This window comes from Sus scrofa, chromosome 17 (genome assembly GCF_000003025.6).
Source record: "Sus scrofa isolate TJ Tabasco breed Duroc chromosome 17, Sscrofa11.1, whole genome shotgun sequence".
Classification (NCBI taxonomy): Eukaryota; Metazoa; Chordata; class Mammalia; order Artiodactyla; family Suidae; genus Sus; species Sus scrofa.
The window spans coordinates 49,233,374-49,256,245 of record NC_010459.5 but is presented as its reverse complement, the minus strand read 5'-3'; the positions used below and the strand labels follow the sequence as shown (position 1 = coordinate 49,256,245).

The following is a 22,872-nucleotide window of genomic DNA, read 5'->3' as shown; positions in this document are numbered from 1 at the left end:
GACGAGAAATAAGCACCCACTGCCGAGCCGTCCAAAGTCAGTCAGGTGAGTTTTCCAAAGCAGAATTCACCCAGCTAGTTAAAGCAGAAGGGTTTAGTAAGCCACTAGTCTGTACTTGGCTGTGTCAACTTGGTTAGGCTGGAACTACATTTCCCAGAATCCCTCTCTCTCTCAGTGGGTCTAAGTTAGCACTGACCCGCAAGAGCAACTCAGGTGAGTGAGACTTTTGAAGGCGGAAGGGAAGAGCAGCCTCTACTTGTGCAAGTTCGCTGCGTTTTGATGTGGTGACAAAGAGCAGCAGATGTGCCAGCAGTCTCCAGCGTGTCCCTGCTGTCCTCCAGGTCTTCCTCCTGACTCGGCATCAGCACCTGTCCCTGGACGCCTGGTTGCAGAGGTAATGGCTCCCCATCCATTTATCTACTGCGCCTCTCTGCAGCCTTATTTCGGTGGCTAGACGTACCCCATGGCCTCTCAGATTGCCTGGTAGGTGGCTCCAGAAGTTTCTTTTCAGACCTCACTTCCCTACGTCCTCCCATAGCTATCTGTGGTCTAATAAAAGCTCTAATTCTCATAATAAATTACCCCAAACACACAGGCCAGATCTAGCTGCTTCCCTGGTTGGGTGTGACTGACGCATTATTTACAGAGTCACAGGGAGGGCTGAGGAAGCCACACTGCAGACTGAGCCCCAGGGGAGCCCCTGCTGCCGCAGGATCAGGAAGCCTCGCTGCTGAGTGGAGGAGCACATGCATCAGCGTCTGGGGCCAGACCTGCGCCAGCTTTCTCCGGGTCTGTACATGTGGGCCAGCGCCCCAGGCCCAGGCCTTCCTTCTCTCTTAACGCAGCACGAGTGCAGGCATCTTGTGGATGCTGTTGATTGGTGGCCCCCTCCCCCTGCCTTTTTTTTTTTTTTTGGTCTTTTTAGGGTTGCATGTGTGGCATAAGGAGGTTCCCAGGCTAAGGGTCAAAACAGAGCTCCAGCTGCCAGCCTAGGCCACAGCCACAGCAAGGCGGGATCCGAGCCACATCTATTACACCACAGCTCACAGCCATGCTGGGTCCTTTAACCCACTGAGTGGGGCCAGGGATCAAACACGCATCCTCATGGATACTGGTTGGGTGCCTGTCCACTAAGCCACAACAGGAACTCCCAGACTTGGGGATTCTTAAATGGCCCAGACCTCTCCCTTTAAGGGAGTCTGGGACATAGAATTCGCAGCTTTCCAGCCTCTTCATTCAGGAGGCACACCAAGGAAGGGCTGTTTGGATGTTGAACAAACCAGTTCTCACCCAGAGCTGTGCCCAGGTTTGCCACCTGGCCCAGGGCTCTCCCTGCCCAGGGCTCTCTTTTCAGGGCGTGATGTTAATGGGAAACGGTGGCCTCCGTGGCCCAGCAGGTTCAAGGCCAGGAGACTTGCTAACACAACTGAGCACTGACCTTGGTTCACCTTGAACTGAAGGAGGAGAGGGGAACTTCATTTACGCCGCCTCTTTCACATCCCAGGTCGTTTCTGTACCCGGCACCCTGATAGCCTGACGTCACACGTCTAGTTAGTGGCAGAAGCTGGACTTGAGTCATCTGGTGATCAAAAAATACCTACTCTTAACTATTACTGTATATTTGTTTTACTGGAGAAGCTTTTGTATAAAAGCCACTTGTGGAGTTCCCGCTGTGGCACGGTGGGTTAAGAATCCGACTGCAGAGTTCCCACTGTGGCTCAGTGGGTTACAAACCTGACTAGTAGCCATGAGAATGTGCATTTGATCCCTGGCCTTGCTCAGTGGGTTAAGGATCTGGCATTGTCTGAGCTGTGGTGTAGGTCGCAGACGCAGCTCTGACTTGACTTCTAGCCTGGGAACTTCCATATGCTGCAGGTGCTGCCCTAAAAAGCAAAAGAAAGGAGAGGAAGAAAGAACAAAAGAAAGAAAAAAGAATCCAACTGCAGTGACTTGGGAGGAGCGTGTTTGAACCCTGGCCTGGTGCAGGGGTTAAAGGATCCAGTGCGTTGCAGTCGTGGCTCAGATTCAATCCCTGGCCTAGGAACTTCCATATGCTGTGGATGTGGTTATTAAAACAACAACAACAACAACAAAACCTGCTTATTCATTCTTTTTTTTTTTTTTTGTCTTTTTGTTGTTGTTGTTGTTGCTGTTGTTGCTATTTCTTGGGCCGCTCCCATGGCATATGGAGGTTCCCAGGCTAGGGGTTGAATCGGAGCTGTAGCCACCGGCCTACGCCAGAGCCACAGCAACGCGGGATCCGAGCCTCGCCTGCAACCTACACCACAGCTCATGGCAACGCCGGATCGTTAACCCACTGAGCAAGGGCAGGGACCGAACCCGCAACCTCATGGTTCCTAGTCGGATTCGTTAACCACTGCGCCACGACGGGAACTCCTGCTTATTCATTCTTTGATTCATTCTCTCTCTCTCTCTTTTTTTTTTTTCTTCGTCCGTGCCTGTGGCATATAAAACTTCCTGGGCCAGGGATCCAACCCATGCCAGAGCTGTGACCTGAACAGGATCCTCACCTCGCTGTGCCACAACAGAACTCCTTTCATTCATCTTTTTTTTTATATTTTTTGTCTTTTTGCCATTTCTTGGGCCGCTCCCGAGGCATATGGAGGTTCCCAGGCTAGGCGTCGAATCGGAGCTGTAGCCACTGGCCTACACCAGAGCCACAGCAACGTGGGATCTGAGCCGCGTCTGCAACCTACACCACAGCTCATGGCAATGCCAGATCCTTAACCTACTGAGCAAGGCCAGGGATCGAACCTATACCCTCATGGTTCCTAGTCGGATTCGTTAACCACTGAGCCACGACGGGAACTCCCATTCATTCATCCTTAATCAGGCATTTTTTTCTTGGCCGAGCAATGTCACGTGCTGGGACAAAGCTGTGGACAAAACGGATGGAGGTGGATAGAGGGTAGCGGATAAGACGGGGGTTGTAGTCTCTGCTCCTGCACAAGTCAGGGAGTAGAAACCAGTGAAACAGATTGGGGGTAAACGCGACCTAGACATGCATATTTTCTTTGTATTTAAATGTTAGAAGAGATTTGCGCATTTTTTTTTCTTGAAACTTGGAGCCTCCTTGGTTTAGTTTTTATTTTTCCTTTTTTTGATAGAAAATCTCTCACCACTATGGAAAAACCAGCCGGCATATGTGATGATAAAAGGCAGCTGATGTGTGGCCTCCGTGTCAGGGACGCAATAGGGCACAGTGGGGACTATGGCAAAGGGTGAACTTGGAGAGCAGTACCTGCAAGCAGCTAAAAGGGGCAGCTTGGGGTGACGTCAGCTGATCATGTGCTCACGCAGGCCCTGTGTCACAAAATCATCCCCCCACTTGTTTTGGTGAGAAGTTGAAAATTTAGATTTTTGAGTTACTTCTCCCAACTTTTATATAATTGGATCACATTTTGAAAATATATTGTGAAGAGCAATCAGACTTATCTGTGGGCTGGATGTGGCCTGTGAGTCACCAGTTTGCACCTTGTGCTGGAGAGCCTTCATTTAGGAGTCAGAGGTTCCTGGCTGGAGTTTGGGCCCTGCCGCCTCACGGCTGTGAGGTCACAGGCAAGCCACAACACTCTGGGGCCTCATCTTCCCCCCTCTGCAAAATGGGACTCTTGAAAACAACACCGTTCGCTGGGTCTTTTCTAAACTAGTATTTTCCAAACAGTGGGTCATGATGGCATTGATTTGGTGGATGGTAACCTGCATCCTTTAAAAAGAAAATAGAACAGGATGGAAAATAACAGCACATATAGTATCCAGGGTCAGCACTGCTTTGTGAATCATGTACATACAATACACATACACCTGTATTTATACATTTATATACACGCACGTCTGCTATTCTGGCTCTTTTTTTTTTTTTTTTGGCTTTTTAGGGCCGCACCCATGGCATATGGAGGTTCCCAAGCTAGGGGTCCAATCAGAGCTATAGCTGCTGGCCACAGCCACAGCCACAGCAATGCCAGGTCCTTAACCCACTAAGTGAGGCCAGGGATAGAACCCACATCCTCATGGATACTAGTTAGGTTGATTACTGCTGAACCACAACGGGAACTCCCTATGCTGTCTTGATGTAACATGCATTTCTTTCTTTCTTTTTTTTTTTTTGTTGTTTTGCCATTTCTTGGGCCGCTCCCCCGGCATATGGAGGTTCCCAGGCAAGGGGTCGAATCGGAGCTGTAGCCACTGGCCTACGCCAGAGCCACAGCAACGCGGAATCCAAGCCGCGTCTGCAACCTACACCACAGCTCACGGCAACACCGGATCCTGAACCCACTGAGCAAGGGCAGGGATCGAACCTACAACCTCATGATTCCTAGTCGGATTCATTAACCACTGTACCACGACGGGAACTCCAACATGCATTTCTTGAATGACCAAAAAAGTGGCTTTCAGACAAGTGCTGTCCGTATCTGAATGCATTCAGTGCCGGCAACAAATCTGTGAGGTGGATTCTCTTACTACCCCATTTGACAGCTGAGGAAGTTGAGGTTTAGGAGGCGAAGTTCCTACAGACAGTAAAAGGAAGAGCTGCGATCTGACCCAAGGTCTCACCGTCGCGCAGTGGCTCTTCTCCAGGTGTGGCTGTGAGGATGGAAGCACCTAATGCAGGTCAAGGGCTTAGCCTGGTGCCTGGGACACAGTTGGTGCTTAATAAATGTTAGAGGCTGGGCCTGTGTGTGCAGCGCCCCCGTCAACCATACTGGGTGGCCCGTGGGATCCAGGGGCCGAGAGGAGGGCAGGGCTTTTGTGTTTCTGATGCAGTGGATGGGGTGGGGGCAGCAAGTGCCAAGAGACACCCCATCACCTGCAGCCAGAGGTCACCAAATACCCATTTTTGGCTAAATACGTAATGGTTGAATTTTAAAATCAGTATTTGGCTGCAGCTGGCTTATCCACCATCCTCAAATGAACTTCTGGATATAAAAAGAAATTCCAACATTGATTTTAAACAATTTAAACTATTGTTACCATGGTGTTATTAAGCCTCAGAGCGGGTAGCTTAAGGTTGGCCTGAGTGCGGGAAGAAGCGCCTTCCAGCCCGGTGGCTGCCGATTGCTCTTGAGGCCACTGTGCTGCTCTCTGCTGGCATCCCCATCGTGGCCGCAGCAGGTCAATTAACTCGTGGGCCTGAGTACATGGCTGGGGCTGCCATTCCAGGGAGGCCGTCCTTGAGGCAAGGGCACAGCCTCAGGGAGATGCTTCTGGAATCCTTACAGCGTTGTTTCCAGGCCTGACTTCAGGGGGCACCCGCGGGTGGCTGGGGCCAGAGGTGGGGTCGCACTGCCCTCTGGTGGTCACTTGAGAGCACAGTTTCGCCAGCGCAGAGCTGGCATCTTCACTGGGGATGGACTAGGGCTCTCGACTCCAGTTCTCCTTTACCCAGAATGAACCTCAGATCCAGGCAACCTCCTAGAAGCATCTTAAAAGCACTGGATGAAAGAAGTCGGGCTGTACGCCGCATGGATCTGTGTTTAGGAACTTGTAGCTCAGGCCAAACTCTGGGTGACAGAAATGAGCGTGTGGAAGGTGGGAAGAGGCTGGGAAGGACTCGGAGGGTCCAGCCTGATCTGGGTGGCGTTTACCCAGGTGTCATTGTGTAAAATACATCATGATGTGGCTTGAGCTTTGGGCAGGAAAGCGCGTGGAGGTTATAAATAGGAAATGTCTTCAAGTTCATGAGAAATCCCACGACCAGCTGTTTTTGTCCAGAAGCCCTGCCTCCACTCTCCACCCTCTAAACCATTCTCCCCCTAGCAGCCCGGGGGGAGTTTTAAAAATATAAACCAGATCGTGCCCCTCCTGCTGAAAACCCTCTGCTGTCTTTGCACTGGATTTAGAATAAAATCCAAACTCCACTAAATCCCAAAGCCAAGGCCAAAAGGGTCCAACCAGACCTGCCCTGGCCTTGGCCTTTGTCCTCTAGCCATGCTGGCCTTTCTTTCCCTCCAGCTCGAGAGCTTGGCTTGCCCGGAGGCTCTCCCTGGAATGGTTTCCTCGATTTTTCTCATCATCCAGGTCTGAGCTCAGATGTCCCTCCTCAGAGGTCACCAGCCTGCGCACGGTGTCCCCACGCAGTTCTGATGACAGTACATGTGATCTTACCTTCTGGAGTCATAGTGTCTGGGGATGGCAGCCGTCCCCACCATTGACAGAAGGATGCCACGTTGCGTATTCTGAAAGTCAAAATCTCACCCAACAGGAGTTCCCTTCGTTGCTCAGTGGTTAATGAACCCGACTAGCATTCAAGAGGACGTGGATTCGATCCCTGGCCTCGCTCAGTGGGTTAAGGGTCCGGCATTGACGTGAGCCGTGCTGTAGTTCTCAGACACGTCTTGGATCCAGCAGCTGTGGCTCTGATTCGACCCCTAGCCCGGAACTCCCATATGCTGTGGGGTAGCCCTGAAAAACAAAAAACAAAAACTTTACCCAACACAAAGGCCCTCAGGGTTCAGTCCTCACAAGCGCAGGGGCTGGCTTTGGGCCCTGAACGGACAGATCCTTGGTCCAAAGGAGGTTCTTGGGACCCCCTTGGAACCTGGCTGATTCAGGGCCTCCAGGCCCACCTCCCTTCCTGGTTGAGGGTCCCACGGCTCCTTCTTCTCCCTGACCTTGGGAGGCTCTTGGGAGGGGACTGGGGTTGTGGCTCAGGCAGGAAAGCAAGCCTGTGACCCGGGTGTGGAGAGGAACCAGGGCGTGTGGGTGGACCCTGCTTCTGGTTGTGAGTTTGCCTGCTTGGTTCACAAGCAGACAATGGGATGCACCTCTCTTTCCACCTCTGCTTCCAGAAGCCGGGAAAAGTGCCTGGTAAGTGAGACCTTTGCTTCACCTGGAATAGCAGATGAGTGGGTGTAGCACAGCTGCCTCCAAAGTTGATAGGGTCCCTGACTCGGACCATGAGACCCTGCTTTTGACCATGGTGGCCCAGGAGGGCCAGTGCTTCCTGGGGTGGAGCAAGAATGAGGTTGCCTGATTTTCAGAGCAATCTGCCTTGGAGTTCCTGCTGTGGCTCAGCGGGTTAAAAACCTGACACCATGTTTGTGAGGATGTGGGTTTGATCCCTGGCCTCGCTCAGGGGTTAAGGATCCAGCATTGCCCAAGCATTGCAGATGTGGCTCAGATCTGGTGTGGCTGTGCTGTGGCGTAGGCCAGCAGCTGCAGCTCTGATTTGATTCCTAGCCTGGGAACTTCCATATGCTGCAGGCACAGCCCTAAAAAGAAAAAACAAACAAAAAAATCTTCCTTAGCCTTTGTGCCAGCACCATGAGGCCCAGGGGAAGGGTGACTATTGCCATTTGGGGGAAACTGCTAAAAACAAGTCCTCAAGAGCAATGGGCTATTGGCAGAGAAGTCTCCAGAACTGACATATGACATATAAGGTGTTCTTAGTTATCCACTGGCAAATTTCAATTATGAAGAAGGTACTCTCCCACTTGTCATCTATGTGTCTGAGGCCTCCTGTGGGTCATTGTTTTCTTATCCCATATATCCTTCCAAGGTTTCTTTTCATAAATATTTCTCATTTTTTCCCTCCATTTTTACACAACAGGTGTCATGTGCCACATTCTCTTCTGTAGCTGTTCTTTTTCACTTAGTATGTTTAGATCTTTCCAAATCGATCCATAGGGACTAGTCTTATTCTTTTTTATGGCTGCATAGTATTCCATCATGTGGCTTATCATCATATAAACAGTCTACTACTGATGGGTATTTGGGTTGTTTTCATTCTTTGCTATTATAAACAGGGTTGTAGAAAATAACTCTGTACAGAATTTTCATACCTACATAAATATATCTGTTGATAAATTCTCAGAAGTGGAATTGCTGGGTCAAACTTACAAATCAGATTAATGTTGCCAACTTCCCCTTCTCAGGAGTTGCACCAATTTCAACTTCCACCAGCAAAGCACGAGGGGGCCCACAGCTCCACCAGTACTGTGAGTCATAAAACTTTCAAATTTTTTGTCAGTCTGATGTGAAAAGTGATATCTCAATGTATTTGCATTTCTCTTATTATGAGTGAGACTGAGTGTTTTTTGATAGCTTTAAGAACCAGTTGTATTTTTTTAAAAAAATATAAAATGTCCTGTTTTTCATTTCTAAGAGCTCTTTATATATTGGGGGGGGATAAACTCTTGTCTGTGATTTGAGTTTCAGTTTTGACTTTTGCCTCCAGTTATGCTTTTTAATAAGCTTTTTAAAAAGATGGTCAAATTTATCTATTTTTGCAAGGGCAATATCTTTTTCAAATTTGTGTCTGTTGTGCCAGTGCACTGTAGAAGCTCAGTTAACATCTGGTGAAAAAAATGCCTGTTCTAGTTGCTGGTAACATGAATGACTGATTTCCTGAGTAGAAATCTCAAAAATCTCAGCCCGTGTGGTAGAATATTATTGCTAATAACACTATTTACTATGTGTTGAATGAGTTGAATAATTAGTTTACTATTTATTGGCTGCGAATAACTAAGGAAGCACCAACTCAAAATACTTAAACCATAAGGATATTTTATTTTTATTTATCATTTTTTTTGGTCTTTTCTAGGGCTGCCCCTGAGGCATACGGAGGTTCCCAGGCTAAGGGTCTAATTGGAGCTGTAGCTGCTGGCCTACGCCAGAGCCACAGCAACGTGGGATCTGAGCCATGTCTGCAACCTACACCACAGCTCACAGCAATGCCAGATCCTTAACCCACTGAGCGAGGCCAGGGCTTGAACCCGCAACCTCATGGTTCCTAGTCGGATTTGTTAACCACGGAGCTATGACGGGAACTCCCTATTTTAATTTTTTAATTAAAATTTTTTTTGGTCTTTTGTCTTTTAGGGCTGCACCTACGGCATATGGAGGTTCCCAGGCTAGGGGTTGAATCAGGGGCTATAGCTGCCGGCCTGTACCACAGCCACAGCAATTCAGGATCTGAGCCATATCTTCGAGCTACACCACAGCTGATGGCAACGCTGCATGCTTTCCCCACCGAGCAAGGTCAGGAATCAAACCTGCGTCCTCATGGACACTAGTTGGGTTTGTTAACCACTGAGCCACGACAGGAACTCCTTACTTATTTGTTAACTTATTTGTTTACTTATTTATTTTTGCTTCCTAGGGCTGCATCCATGGCATATGGAAGTTCCCAGGCTAGGGGTTGAATCGGAGCTGCAGCTGCTGGCCTACACCACAGCCACAGCTTTGCACAGCATTGCAGGATCCGAGCCGCATCTGCGATCTACACCGTAGCTCACAACAGCGCCAGATCCTTAATCCACTGAGTAAGGCCAGGGATTGAATCCACATCCTCATGGATATTAGTCAGATTCATTTCTACTGCGCCACAACGGGAACTTCCAACCATAAGGATATTTTAAACTCTCATAATAATTTAATCTATCTTTCCTAAGCAATAGCCTTTTAAGAATTAAGCAGTACTTATCAATGGAAATCTATGTTGAATAGTCCCACCATAGCTTCTATTCCAAGCATGTGCATTATTGCCTACAAATGAAGCCAAATTAGAGGAAAACAGAGTCCAAGGATAGAATGAGACAGAATTTAAAAAGACCCGTCTTGAGTTCTGCATTTGGGGTGGTGATGGGGTCTGAGATCACACATTCCTGAATCTTTCAGTCAAGTAAGCCAAAGACGTCTGTTTTTTAAGCCACTTTGATTGAATTTATGTTATTTGCAAATGGAAAAAAAAATCCCAATGGAAAAATCTCTGACTTCTAAATCCCTTGAGAGACAAATACTTTCAGCCCCAGAGGTTGACCTGAAGACTTATTTGGTTCTCTGTCTTCTGCAGAGCTGGCCGGGAAGTTCTGCGGTTGTGCTCAGACTTCCAGGAGGCTAAGGGCTTTTGTTTGGGAGTGCTGCATAGTCCAGTTCCTCTACTTCTAAAAGTATTCTATGGGGAGTTCCCATTGTGGCACAGCAGAAAAGAATCTGACTAGGAACCATGAGGTTGTGGGCTTGATCCCTGGCCTTGCTCTGTGGGTTAAGGATCCAGTGTTACCATGAGCTATGGTGTAGGTTGCAGACAGGGCTCAGATCTGGTGTTGCTGTGGCTGTGGTGTAGGCCAGAAGCTGTAGCTCAGATTCGACCCCTAGCCTGGGAACCTCCATATGCCACTCATGTGGCCCTAAAAAGCAGAAAAAAAAAGTGTTCTAGAGAGCTACAAGATACTTCTGGGGAAACAGTGAAGGCAAGCAACCTAGGACCACTGAATCTTGGCTATCCATCCATCCATCCACTCATCCACTCATCCACCCACCCACCCATCCATCCACCCACCCACCCATCCACCCACCCATCCACCCCCCCCCCCCCCCCCCCCCCCCCCCCCCCCCCCCCCCCCCCCCCCCACCCATCCATCCATCCATCCACCCACCCATCCATCATCCATCCATCCATCCACCATCCATCCATCCATCCATCACCCAACATTCATTCATTGCTCTCCCTGCTACAGAATGAGAAACACACTGTTCCTGCCCCTGGCAGCTCCGAGTCATCTAGACTTCAGAATAAAACACTTACCTCACAGACTGTGGACTGTCAGCACCAGCTTTCCATATTTAGTCATCACAGCAGAAGGATAGTTGACCACCTGGGCAGTTAGTTTCAGGATTAAGGGGCAGGTCTCTCTGTTTCACTTCAAACCTCTTTCTGTGTGAGTGGCTGAGGGTCTACTATTAGAGCTTCTAATGGAAGCCTATTAAGATTGAAAAAATGTTTTAGAAGTAATTTACTCATTGTTATCTCTAAAGAGAATTTTCTCCTACGGCAGGTTTTAATGGTGGCAGGAAGGGAGGGATGGATAACACATGATTATAAGTGGGTGCCTGAGTGGCAGGGTTGCAAAACAATGGGGAGACAGGGAGGATCCAGGAGAGCTCACATCACTGACTCCCCGGGAGGCTCTGCTCTAGTCTCTTTCTCCACTTCAGCCAGAAGTCAATGCATCTAGTAAAGCTTCTTCACTCATTCTAGAAGACATCTAAGTTGGCAAGCGGTAGGGAAGCTGACCTAGATGTTTTAGGAAACTCTGGGGATTCTTTACCTCCATTTAACCATCCACTCATCTAACCATCGCATCATTCTCGTATCCTCATATCCAACCGTCATAGTATTACTATCAAACACCCATCAGCCATCAATCATACCATCCACCTACCCATTCAAACATCCATCCATTCATTTAGCCACTCATTCACCCAGTTAACCATCTATTTTTCCATAAAACCATGCAACCATTCATTCATCCAAACAACCATCTATCTGTTCATCTCACTGTACAACCATTGGGTCCTCAATTCAGTCATCCATCTAATCATCCATTCACTTATAATCTATATAATCATCCATCGAGTCATCCATTTGTCCATCTATTCTCAATCACCCAGCTGGCCACCCACCTTAAATCACTCAACTATCAATCGTCTAACTAACCATCCATCCACTCGCCCAACTATTTAACCATCCATTCATCCATATGTCCAGATGTCCATTCACCCAGCCAATTACCCATCTGACCGTGATTCCAATTTTACTTTCATCCTTCCTTCCACCTCATCTATAATGAGATTCCAATTTATGTCAGCATCCACTCTGTGGACTGATTCCAAGTACTCTATGCTTGATTTTAGGGATACAGAGATGAAACCAATGGCACCTGTCCCCAGGGAGCTCAGAGCCTAGTGGAAGAGACTATCTCACCCTTGGTGATGACTTTATCAGCTACTAGCTCTGAGACTCCAATCATCAAATCATCTCCCATCTCCACTGACAGGGATGCCAGCCAATTGGTGATCCTGGGTTTCACCAACATGAATAGAGGAAGGAGCCTACACTTATGCTTAGGATCCAATCAAATGGATCCAGGCTCTACTTGGAACTCTTCTGTGGGCAGTGACAGGGCTCAAAATATCCTTGGAACTTCTCCAGATGTCTCTTCCTGTCCCCTATACTGGATCCTTGGCTTATCCACTGAAAAATAATTTCATGCCATTGGCATAGAAGTCAGTTCTCTTTTCCATGCCAGCCCTCATCTCCCCCACTTCTCTTAATAGTAGCTCGCTGATTCTTCCTTTGGGGGACCAATTCTCCCCCACTTTCTGTTCATGAGAAATCAAACCCTAAATCCAGCTCCATGGGTGGCTCAAGTTTGGCCAGTAAGACACAATCCTATGTAGAAAGTGTTCTCTTTCTGCTGATATAGTTTTGCTGAAAGATTCTTAGAGCCATCTTTGTCACACAGGGAAGAGTCTGCCTGAGAAGTAAAACCACATAGGAGAAAGTCACTTGATCACCTGGATCCAGCTATGCCTGAAGGCAGATATCACCTAAAGTTCTCGGAGGCACTTTCCTTTTCTCTTTGGCTTAGGCCAGTTTGAACTGGACTTTATATTTTCATAACAGAAGAGGTTTTGGAAAATACCAACACATTCAGAAACCTCGAAAGGGGCAATAAAGTAGGGATACTCTACCCCCCTTCAAAATGTAAACGTGGTTTTATTTAATGCCTTTTTCCGTCACAAAGTACTGCCTCCTCCCCAGGGTCCCCTCTTCCTAGAAAACAAGATGGCAGCATAAGGCACGTGCACTGTCCACATGACGTCAGGTTAGGTCCTTAAAAACAGACAAAAAAAGCAATAGTCCTCCCCACAGCCCCGAATTGCCTCCCTCACTATGTTCAAAGAATGACTGTCCCCCCCACAGCACAACTTGGAGCAGAGAGGCTTAAATTAGAACTGTGCACTGCCCACATGCCGGCTTAGAAAACAAAAAACCAACGACTACGAGAACCAACAACACAGGTACAAGAGCATAATACCAGAGTAATGATTAGTCCATAAATTAAAGAGGAAAAGAAAAAAGCCTGTCTCCCTCCTCCTCATCCCCAGCCTCCCCCAAATCAGCAATTCCTTGCTTGTGTTCCGTGAGTCTTTTAGGAAGGTCTCCAAGCGAGCCAGCCCTTTGCCCCAAAGGGAAAATGTTCCAAAGCCACTGCAGGCTACTCTGTTTCTCAGGCCCCGTGTTTGCACTGAAAGGACAGCTTCTGAGATGGTCACCGGACACGTCCTCTTGGCTGGAGGGACTCTTCCAGCATCTGGCGGGGAGGCAGGGAAAACCAGGGGCCCGGGCGGGTGGGATGCAGCTGCGATGGCAGGTGGCGATGCCGCGAGTTCTGCTATAAATACTCCAGCTCCAGGGCGTGCCTCAGCGCCTCCAGGTCTGCGTGGCAGGATATCCGCCAGAAAGGCATGTTGTGCTGGAACACAGAACACCAGCCATGTGGTTAAGGCCCTGCCCCCGCCTCCGCAGCCCCCTGGACCCCACACCCATGGGCAGAGCCTCAGGAGATGCCCCCCAAGGCGGTGGAGCAGGTGGCCGTTTCCTAACTGGCGGCACAGAGCATCATCGTTGGCAAACCCCTATGTGGCTGGTCCCCATCGGTCTGGCAATTGTTTCTCTTCCTCCTGAGCCTGTTCTGATTGGCTTTCCTGCACCGTTGGACTGTGTGACCCTCTCCCCTCTGCTGGGACCAGCGTGGTCATAGGCAGTGTGCTGACAAGGAAGTAAATCATGCGGTGAGAAAGCTATTCCTTCTTAAAGATGTGTTCTGAATCCTGCTGCTTCAGGAAGAAAATCTTACTTAGATGCTCCTGTGTCTTCAACCCTCCCCAACACTCACGCATCTCCATCTTATCAGGTAGGGCTGGTCCCAGGGTGTTTTTTATCTTTCCCCTTGCTCAGTATTACTGTCATGTTATCAGGTGTGTGTGTGCACATGTGTATGCATGTTTTTGTCTTTTTAGGGCTGCACCTGCGGCATATGGAAGTTCCCTGGCGAGAGGTCAAATTGGAGCTGCAGCTCTGGCCCACACCACAGCCACAGCCACCTGAGATCCAAGCCACATTTGCAACTTACGCCTCACCTGGCAACAAATACTGGATTCTTAACCCACTGAGCCAGGCCAGGGATCAAACCCACGTCCTCATGGATACTAGTCGGGTTCTTAACCTGCTGAGCCACAATGGGAACTCCGGGTTTTCAATTTTAAATGTAATTGAGTTGATTGAAAGGGAAACATTAAGTAGGTAATAGTGAGGGGGCATGCAGATAGAGCAAAAGTTGTGACTGGGGTGAAAGGCGTGCTATGTTGATTGCGGAAGGAAATCCTTCATGCAGAGGGTTAAATGTTTAAGAACGCCCTTTGCAAAGCTCTGTCCCACCATGTTAGCTGGCTGGCTGTAGGTGACTTACCTGCCTGCTTGTCTATCAGATGGGGATAATACTTGCTGTATATGCTATGTCTATCTTACTTTACAGGGGAAGGGACTGAGGCACAGAGGGGTCCTGCCTGACTCCAGAGAAAAAACCTGACTGCATGTTTATCATCGGAAAATTTGACCACTGGCTAAAACTGTTGCCTGTCCAACAGCCATCTTCCACTTCCCACTTGCAGAACACAGAATTTGGCAGCACCATACCCCAGAGGTAGGGATGAGTTATCATCGCCTAAGCAAACTAGGACAACCCCAGCCCTGTTTGCCAGGGATTTGTATCCTTCCTGACTCGTGACCTGTGGAAGCCAATGAGGAAGTTGGCTGGGGGTTTCTGGGAAAGGTTTTCCTCCATGATTAGAGGGAGGCACCTGAGGAGAACTCCTTCTTCCTTTCTTTCCCTTTTTATTTGGATGCTATAATGTTAATATGTGATGCTGGAGCTGTGGCAGCTGTTTTGAGATCATGAGACAACGAATCAGAAAATAACATCTTGTGATAAGTGCCATGAAAGAAACAGAACAGGAGAGTAGGGTGGGGTAGGGTAGGGTAAGGTGGGGTAGAAAGCAGCTGTGGGGAAGGTGCCTACTGGGGAGGCCTTTCTGGGGGTGTGTGACATTTAAGCAAGTCCCAGAGAATAAGAAGTGGGGAGCCGTGCAAATGTGGGGGGAGGTAGTTGAGGTTGAAGACATAGTGAGTGTAAAGGCCTTGAGGAGAGTTCAGGCTTGGAAAGTCATGTTCGCTGCCGCCTGGCACAGCTCCTGGCACATAGTGGGTGCTCAGGAAATATCTGTGGTAGGAATGAAAAGGGGAAGGAGGAAAAGAGGGAAGGTGAGTTTCTCAAAACCCTCAGTGAACGGATGTTCTTTTGCCCAAAGGAAGCAGAAAACTATCCATCATGAGCAACAGATGCCATCTCTTTAATGCCTTTCAGCTCCCTCACCCTCTCCTCACCCTGGCCAAGCCTTTGGTTCTCTGCAAAGATGGATTCCGGTTGCCTCCTGGCCAATCCAGGCCCTCCTTAAAGACTAATTCATTTTCTGGAAGGAACTGAGGAGAGGGGGAGAGACTGTCTCAGCCGCCTCCCCCCAGGCCTGGTGGCTCCAGAGCGCAGTGCATTTGTCATTTATGCAGAGGTGGAGACAAATGACCCACTCAGATGGAGATATTAACAACACTGCCATCTGAAGCAGCTGCGGCCGGTTGTCCTGTCGCTATATTTCACGCTGCTCAGGTGTCGGGTGGCCTGGGCTAATGAGTCCCATCCATCAGGCCGGGAGAGCTGCTGGCGCACAGCTTTTCTCACCAATGCGCTGGGGCCGCTGCTTCAGACCCTGGCAGGGGTTTTTAGGGGAGTTTGGTGTGTGTGGGTGCACCCCAGTCTTCTTTGGTGGACTCCACCTCCCTCCTGCCAGGTCTTTGGAGCAAAACACACAGCCCTTTGCTTGTTCCAGCTGTGTGACCTTAAGTAAATAAATCGACCTCTCTGAATCTCAAATGTGTCCTTTACACAGTGGAGCAGAATGATACCCACTTTGCAGGGGGGGGCGGTTTGAGACGTAGCAAAGTGATGACATCAGGAATAACGAGTCGTGGCTGTGACGGCCTGAGGCTGCCAGCTCCCTCCTCCATGCGCTCTTCCCTTCTCTCTCGGAAAACACGACTCCCCGCCTCCCTTTTTAAGCTAGGTACGTGGTGGCTAACAAAGGCTACATCTCCCAGCTACCTCTGTGGCCCTGGGAGATCATGCGACTTGGATCTGGCCAATGGGGTCTGAGCAGCCGTGATGCCGCCCTATGCCAGCTGTGCTCTGAAAGGGAGCGGGCGTCCTCCCCCTTTTCCTTCCTGGTGGCTGGAGGGTGGACATGGGGTGGTGATTTTGTGGGAAGAGCAGTACTGGGGCTGGCGGAGCAGCAAGACGGAAGGAATCTGGGGCCCTGGGAGAGATGAAGGAAAAAGCTCTCTATTGTCTCAGCTGGTATCTCTAGCAACCCAGACTCTACTCCCTAGAACCTGGACAGTGCTGGCCCCTCTGAGACTGGCTGACCCTGTCCCTGGTGGAGACCCCCCCCCCCCCGCCCCCATCCACACCCTCGGCAGGTCTCAGCATGTGCTTCTCCTGCGGGCTTTGAGCAAACAAGAGATTTGGGTGAGTTTTCGTATGTGCATTGTTTTTTTCTTGTTAAGCTATTAGGTACTCACAGGCTTACATTCAATACATCTCTTCAGGGGATTAAGATGTATACTTCTGATTTTTACTAATGATTTTCACCTTAAAATCCATTTGTTTGATATTAATACCCCCTACACCAGTTTTCATTGTTGAGTGTATGTATATATATGAACATTTTTCCCATATTTTTTGAACTGTATGTAAAAGAGTTAGGAATCTTACATACAGCTGGCCTTCAAAAAATCAAGTCAGGGAGTTCCTGTCGTGGCTCAGCCGAAAGGAATCTGACTAGGACCCATGAGGTTGCGGGTTCGATCCTTGGCCTCGCTCAGCGGGTTAAGGATCCAGCATTGCTGTGAGCTGTGGTGTGGGTCGCAGATGCAGTTTGGATCTGGCGTGGCTGTGGCGTAGGCCAGCGGCTACAGCTCTGATAGACCCCTCGCCTGGGAACCTCCATATACTGCGAGTGCGGCCCTGAAAGGACAAAAGACACACAAAAAGTCAAGTCTGAAAATCATTGCCTGTGAACAGGAAGTTTTGTTTCATTCCCATTTATGGTGATGAATACTAGGTTTTACTTATTTTTTTTAAATTTTATTATTATTATTATTATTATTTTTTGTCTTTTTGCCATTTCTTGGGCCGCTCCCGCGGCATATGGAAGTTCCCAGGCTGGGGGTCTAATCGGAGCTGAAGCTGCTGGCCTATACCAGGGCCACAGCAACGCTGGATCCGAGCCGTGTCTGCAACCTACACCACAGCTCACGGCAACGCTGGATCGTTAACCCACTGAGCAAGGGCAGGGATCGAACCCGCAACCTCATGGTTCCTAGTTGGATTCGTTAACCACTGCGCCACGATGGGAACTCCAGTTTTACTTATTTCAATTTACTGTGCCTTCTCTTTGTCAGTCTTGTTTCCTTTTATATCTGCTTTGTCTTATTTTTAATTAGGTACTTTGCTCAGTGCAGTTTCCCTCTTTGCTATGTGCAAATTTGTTTTGGTTTTTGTGGAAGTTCCTGGGCCAGGGATTGAATCTGCACCACCATATGTGGCAACGCCAGGTCCTTAACCTGCTGTGCCACTGGAGAACTCTGAAAATTTGGATTCATGTTTTTCTTTCTCTGCTGGCTCCTCAGGAGAAAACCTGCTCTGAATTTCTGAAGGTGGGTGAGCCTTCTTCCCCTCCCACCCCTGTCCTGGGGGCAGTAATCACACAGCTTTGGGCTATTGAGGCTAACTCCGAAGGGTCCCTCTGCTGGACCCTGGACCCATACTCCCAGCAGCTGGGGACAGATAAGGGAAAGATGAGCTCAGAGAGGGTGCCATCTGCCGAAGGCCACACAGCTGACAGTGACAGAGCTAGGATTCGGGGCACCTATTTCTGTGAGAGCCAGGCAGCTGTAGGGTGAGGTGGGGAAGGCACCTGGGACATAGAATTTAAGGTGGCACCTCCATCAGTTTCTCTCCTGATCCCAAACAGGAGGGCCACCCCAAACCAGCAGTTCGCAAAGGAGGAGGAGCCTGCCTCCTAGGGGCAACTGGCGGAATATCTGGGAGTGTGCTTTCTTTTCCCGCTATCAGCTGCAACCACTGCATAAGGAAGTTCCTGGGCCAGGGATCCAATCTGAGCTGCTTCTGTGACTTAGGCCACAGCTGCGGCAACCCACTAACCCACTGTGCCAGGCTGGACCCTTAAACCCACTGTGCCGGGCTGGGGATCAACCTGGCAACCCCACAGAAACAAGACAGATCACCCACTGTGCCACAGCGGCAACTCCACAGGAGTGTGATTTTTGACTGTCAGGATCTGGGGACATGGCAGGTGGGGGCAGGTGTCCTGCCTCATCCCATCCACCTTCAACCTTTTCAAACGTCCTGCCAGATTGTCAAGTAAGTACGAACCGGCTCGTAATAACCTGAGCGCAGACACTTAATGCCACTTTACATGTCACTTACAAAGGGAGCCTCTTTTGCGTGCTATTAATAAACCTGAAGTTTCCAGGGCTGCCATTACTGTGTAAATTGGGGAAGCCTGTATTTTGTTTGGTTCAGAACCTTTCCATGGGTTGCTTTGCAGTTTGGAGCGATCACGTTATAGCTGCAGCACCTCCCTGGCTTCGTGAGCAGTGGAAACCACGCAGCAGTGTCCCCTGTGTGTGCCTGGTCACATCCTCAGTGCCAGATTTTCTGCCCAAATGTGGACATGCTGAAGCACACGTCACTGTGAGTACACACGACCTTCGCCTTATTTCTCTTGGCTGGATCGTTGGATGTTGATCTCCCGGACAGTATGGTTATAAGAAGGCTTTATTGTCCGTTAGAATTTCACTTCAGGAGAACAAATGGGTCATGTCCAAACACCTGCTTACTCCGCTCTAACCAACCCCCTCTGACTGGCGAGAAGGTGGGCGAACAGCAGCCACTGCTCCATGGATGTCCCGTCAGTCTCCAAGTGGCAACTGGAGGCAGGTACAGGGGTGCCCACGGCCTAAGCTGGTTCTCAACCCAACTTTGACAGAAGCAGGGCTTTACTTTTATCGCTGTCACATGCTTAGGGCAGAGTTTTTTTCCACTGAGATCTGAACGTGGAACTAGGGAGGGGGGTTCTAGAATCCCCCTTTGATCCTGGCTCTGGGCGTCCACCGTCTCACCACAGAGACAGTGCTCGTGACCTGGCACACGGTTTCTGGAGTCTTGTGATAATGCATGTGACTCATGCCACTGTTTTGGCCGTATCCTGGTGTATCACCCCATAGCTACTACTAATATTTTTTCCTCTAAATCAATTCTTTTGGCCACGCCTGAGGCACGTGGAAGTTCCCATTGCAGGTGTGGCCTGTGCTACAGCCGTGGCCACGCCGGATCCTTAACTTGCTGCCCCACAAGGGAACTTCCGACTCATTTTTAAAGTTAAGGGAACTATAAAAAGTGCTCAGAGTGAAAGATGAGGTCCTTCTGAAGGCTCCAGGTACCTCCCCGACCGCAGCTCCTGTCACTCCCCGCAGGGCATCGCTGCCTCCGGCTTCCTGCAGGAAGCTCCAGCCTTCCCACCTTAGAGCTTCTGGGTTCCTCTCTGGGCCGCCCCTCCCTCTCCCCATCCCCTCCTTACCACTCCCTACACCTGCCCTGCCCCACCCCCAAAGTCTCCTCTGCTTTATTTTTCACCACAGCCATGTCATTGTCTGACAAGCATGTCATGCGTAACTTTTTTTGTATTTTGTCCTTTTAGGGCCGCACCTGTGACATATGGAGGTTCCCAGGCTAGGGGTCTCGTCAGAGCTGTAGCCGCCGGCCTACACCACAGCCACAGCAACGCGGGATCCGAGCTGCGTCTGTGACCTACACCACAGCTCACGGCAACGCCGGATCTGTAACCCACTGAGGGAGACCAGGGATTGAACCCGCAACCTCATGGTTCCTAGTCGGATTTGTTTCTGCTGTGCCATGAGGGGAACTCCTGTGTATGTGTGGATTGCTTGTCCCCAGGCTGTGCTCTGACTGAGGGCTGAGAGCCCTGTCTGTCCTCACTGTGGGATGCCCGGTGCCTGCAACAGGGTGCACACAGTAGGTGTTCAGCTGGCGGAGCTACACCACAGCTGGGTAGTCTGTGATCAAGCACCAATCACACAGGTAATTCTTTCGTGGCTGCCTTCATCTGCCCTGAAGGAGTAGGAACAGTTGGGGGAGGGAGTCTCAGGCAGGCTGGATTTAGCCGGAAGATGGGAGTGGGAGCGGGTTTGGAAATTCTTCCCTCTGGAAGTGATGCTGAAGCCAGAGGCTTAAAGGATGAATTCAGAGGAGCTGGGAAAGGGGAGGAGCCTTCCAGGTGGCTGGAACAGTATGTGCGAAGCCTGAGCACCCTTCTCCTGAGCCCCTCTCTCAGGACCCTCAGGGCTTTCTGTCTTTTTGTGGGTTTCATCTGCAGAGACCCTAAACATTTTTGCATTTCCTTGGAATCTGTTTCTGGGGTGGGAAGGGGGAAACCAGGTCCCCCAAATTAAGCTCTGTGACATTAACAAGCCACTTCCCAGGCCTCTGGGTTGGGGGGGCTGGCAGGCTCTCTGGGATGCTGTTGACAGATGCAGACCCAGGGCTTTGGCAGCTGTTTCTTTTCCAAGAACAGAGCTGCAGCCACCAGAACCCCCTGCCCCACTCCTCATGGGCCTGAGATCACAAATGCAGGATTTTCTTTTTCATTAGCTTAATGCTGTCTTTATTAACTGGGACGCGTTCCTGGAACATCTGATCAGTACGTATCAAATAAAACACACGCACGTGCACTAGCCCCCCACCAGCCTGCCCCAACCAGCGGAGGGGCTCTGGGCTCCGGAGCGCTTGTCCCAGAAACAACGCAGGGCTACCAGGGGTGGCAGCCAAAGGCACCGAGGGGGATTTGCAGAAGGAAATTACTCAGGATGCTTCTGCGATTTCCAAGTGGGAGCGGAAGAGCAAAGAGCCTGGGAAGGAGGTGGGCTCCAGAGAGGAGGGAAAGCAGCCCGACAGCTGGGACGAGTGAGTACCTTTTTTGCTCCCTGCTCCTCTTCCACGCCATCGCCAATCACGATGTAGACAGCTTTTCTGCCGAATCTCTGCATGATCCTCTCAAAGCAGCTCTCCTTCCCTGCACACGTGAAAGAAGGAAAGAAAAGGCACTTGGTGAGGACCCAGGATCGAGGTGAATGATAACTGCCCACTGAGAGCTTGCTGTGCGCGGTTGTCTTTCTAAGGGCCAGGTAGTCAGCATTTCATCCTCAGGCCAGAGGCGTCCCTGTCATCATTCCCATGTGTGGATGACACTGAAGAGGCACACAGGGGTTAAGGGGCTCGTCCACGGCGACTCAGAAGAAGAGGCAGCGCAGGGGTCTGAAGCAGGTGACCAGGCAGCTGTGCGGGGCAGGGGTGACAGACCCATTGTAGAGAAGGACACGAGGCTCCGACAGGTGAAGTGCGCTGCCCGGGATCCCAGAGTTAGGAAGCAGAGTTGTGGGCAGGCAGCCTGGCGACAGAGTGGCCTCGTGCGACTCCCCTGTACGTTTTTTTCTTCCTATAGACAAGCACCGTTTTTGTCGTTTCCTTCTTCCCAGGTGTCTGGGCAGCAGGATAAATCCGGGGGCACTGAATTCAGATCTCAGCTCATCCCGACTGCGTCAGCAAGGTCGGGACCCATCAGCAGAACGGGAAGAGCACTAATAATGGCAGCTGTCACTCAGCACGGCTTCCTCCGTGCTGGCACCTGCAGAGCGCTTCCCCACGGCAGGATTTCTTGGCCTCGGGGTTCCTGAGATTTGGGGCTAAGCCTTTGCTCTGGGGCCTCCCGCCAGCATGCAGGGGTGTTCAGCAGCATCTCTGGTCCCTACCGGCTCCGTGCCGGCACCACCTCCTCCAGTTAGAGAGCGAAACACACCCGTGGACGTTGCCAGCGCTCCTTTGGGGGCAAACTGCCCCCACCCCTGCCCCCTGGGAACCACTGACGTACAGAAATTCATTCCACTGTCACCATAATCCTTATGAAAGTGGAATTAATGTAATTCCCATTTTAAAGACAGAGCCACTGAGGCCCAGGGCGCTGTTGGTAAGAATGGTAAATGGTGCAGCTGCTGGGGAAAAGAGGACGGCAGTTCCTCAGGAAAACTGCAAACTGAACTACCCTGTGATGTAGAAATTCCATGTCTGGTATACGCCCCTAAAACACTGCGGGCAGTCTTCAAGAGACATTTGTCCACCTGTGAATGGGCACAGCAGCATTATCCACAACAGCCGAAGGGTGGAAGCAGCCCTCATGTGCCCTGGATAAGCAAAATGCGGCCTATACATACAAGGAAATATTGCTCAGCCTTACAAAGGGAATTCTGGTACCTGCTACAACATGAATAAATCCTGAAGCCATCCTAAGCAAAATAAGTTGGTTACAAAAAGGTAATTATTGCATGATTCTGCCTTTTTTTTTTTTGCTTTTTAGGGCCACACCCGTGGCATATGGAGGTTCCTGGACTAGGGGTCAAATTAGAGCTACAGCTGCTGGCCTACATCACAGCTCATGATGGCAACGCTGGGTCCTTAACCCACCGAGTGAGGCCAGGGATCGAACCTGCAACCTCACGGATACCAGTCAGATTCGTTTCCACTGTGCCACAACAGGAACTCCCTACTCAACTCTTAAAATAGTGAAGACAGTACATTTAATGTTAATATGTATTTTACCACAATTAAAAACATTATTTTAGAAAAGGTTCTAAATAAGCCTGAAAAAGCACATAACTAGAGGTTGGCAGGAAGAAAACAAAGCCTAATGAGGTACTGCTTCCGAATCTACAATGGCCACTGGGGCCTGAATTTCTTTGATTTTTACTTTTTTTTTTTTTTCTTTTTTGGCTGTACCCACAGCATGTGGAAGTTC

General features: G+C 49.9%; 1 protein-coding gene and 1 long non-coding RNA gene across 10 annotated transcripts in view; one reads left to right on the top strand and one right to left on the bottom strand.

Moving 5' to 3' along the window:
* LOC106506707 lies at positions 52-22,518 on the top strand. 3 transcript variants are annotated; one of them, XR_002339857.1, is made up of 8 exons: positions 52-394; positions 7,896-7,958; positions 13,654-13,724; positions 14,346-14,513; positions 18,553-18,698; positions 18,797-18,944; positions 19,962-20,105; positions 21,560-22,518. It is a non-coding gene; the product is annotated as an uncharacterized LOC106506707 (long non-coding RNA). The 3 variants fall into 3 exon arrangements; XR_002339856.1 differs by lacking the exon at positions 21,560-22,518 and adding an exon at positions 20,676-21,023; XR_002339855.1 differs by lacking the exon at positions 21,560-22,518 and having other exon boundaries at positions 19,962-21,023.
* The window catches only part of EYA2 (EYA transcriptional coactivator and phosphatase 2), a 313,108-nt gene continuing 302,692 nt past the window's right edge, over positions 12,457-22,872 (bottom strand). For all 7 annotated transcript variants that reach the window (XM_021077393.1, XM_021077399.1, XM_021077395.1 and 4 more), the window contains 2 exons: positions 20,996-21,096; positions 12,457-13,283 (listed from right to left, as the gene is read on the bottom strand). In XM_021077393.1, the coding sequence (XP_020933052.1) occupies positions 13,203-13,283; positions 20,996-21,096 (182 nt within the window). In that variant the 3' untranslated portion in view covers positions 12,457-13,202. The remainder of the gene's footprint in view (positions 13,284-20,995; positions 21,097-22,872) is intronic.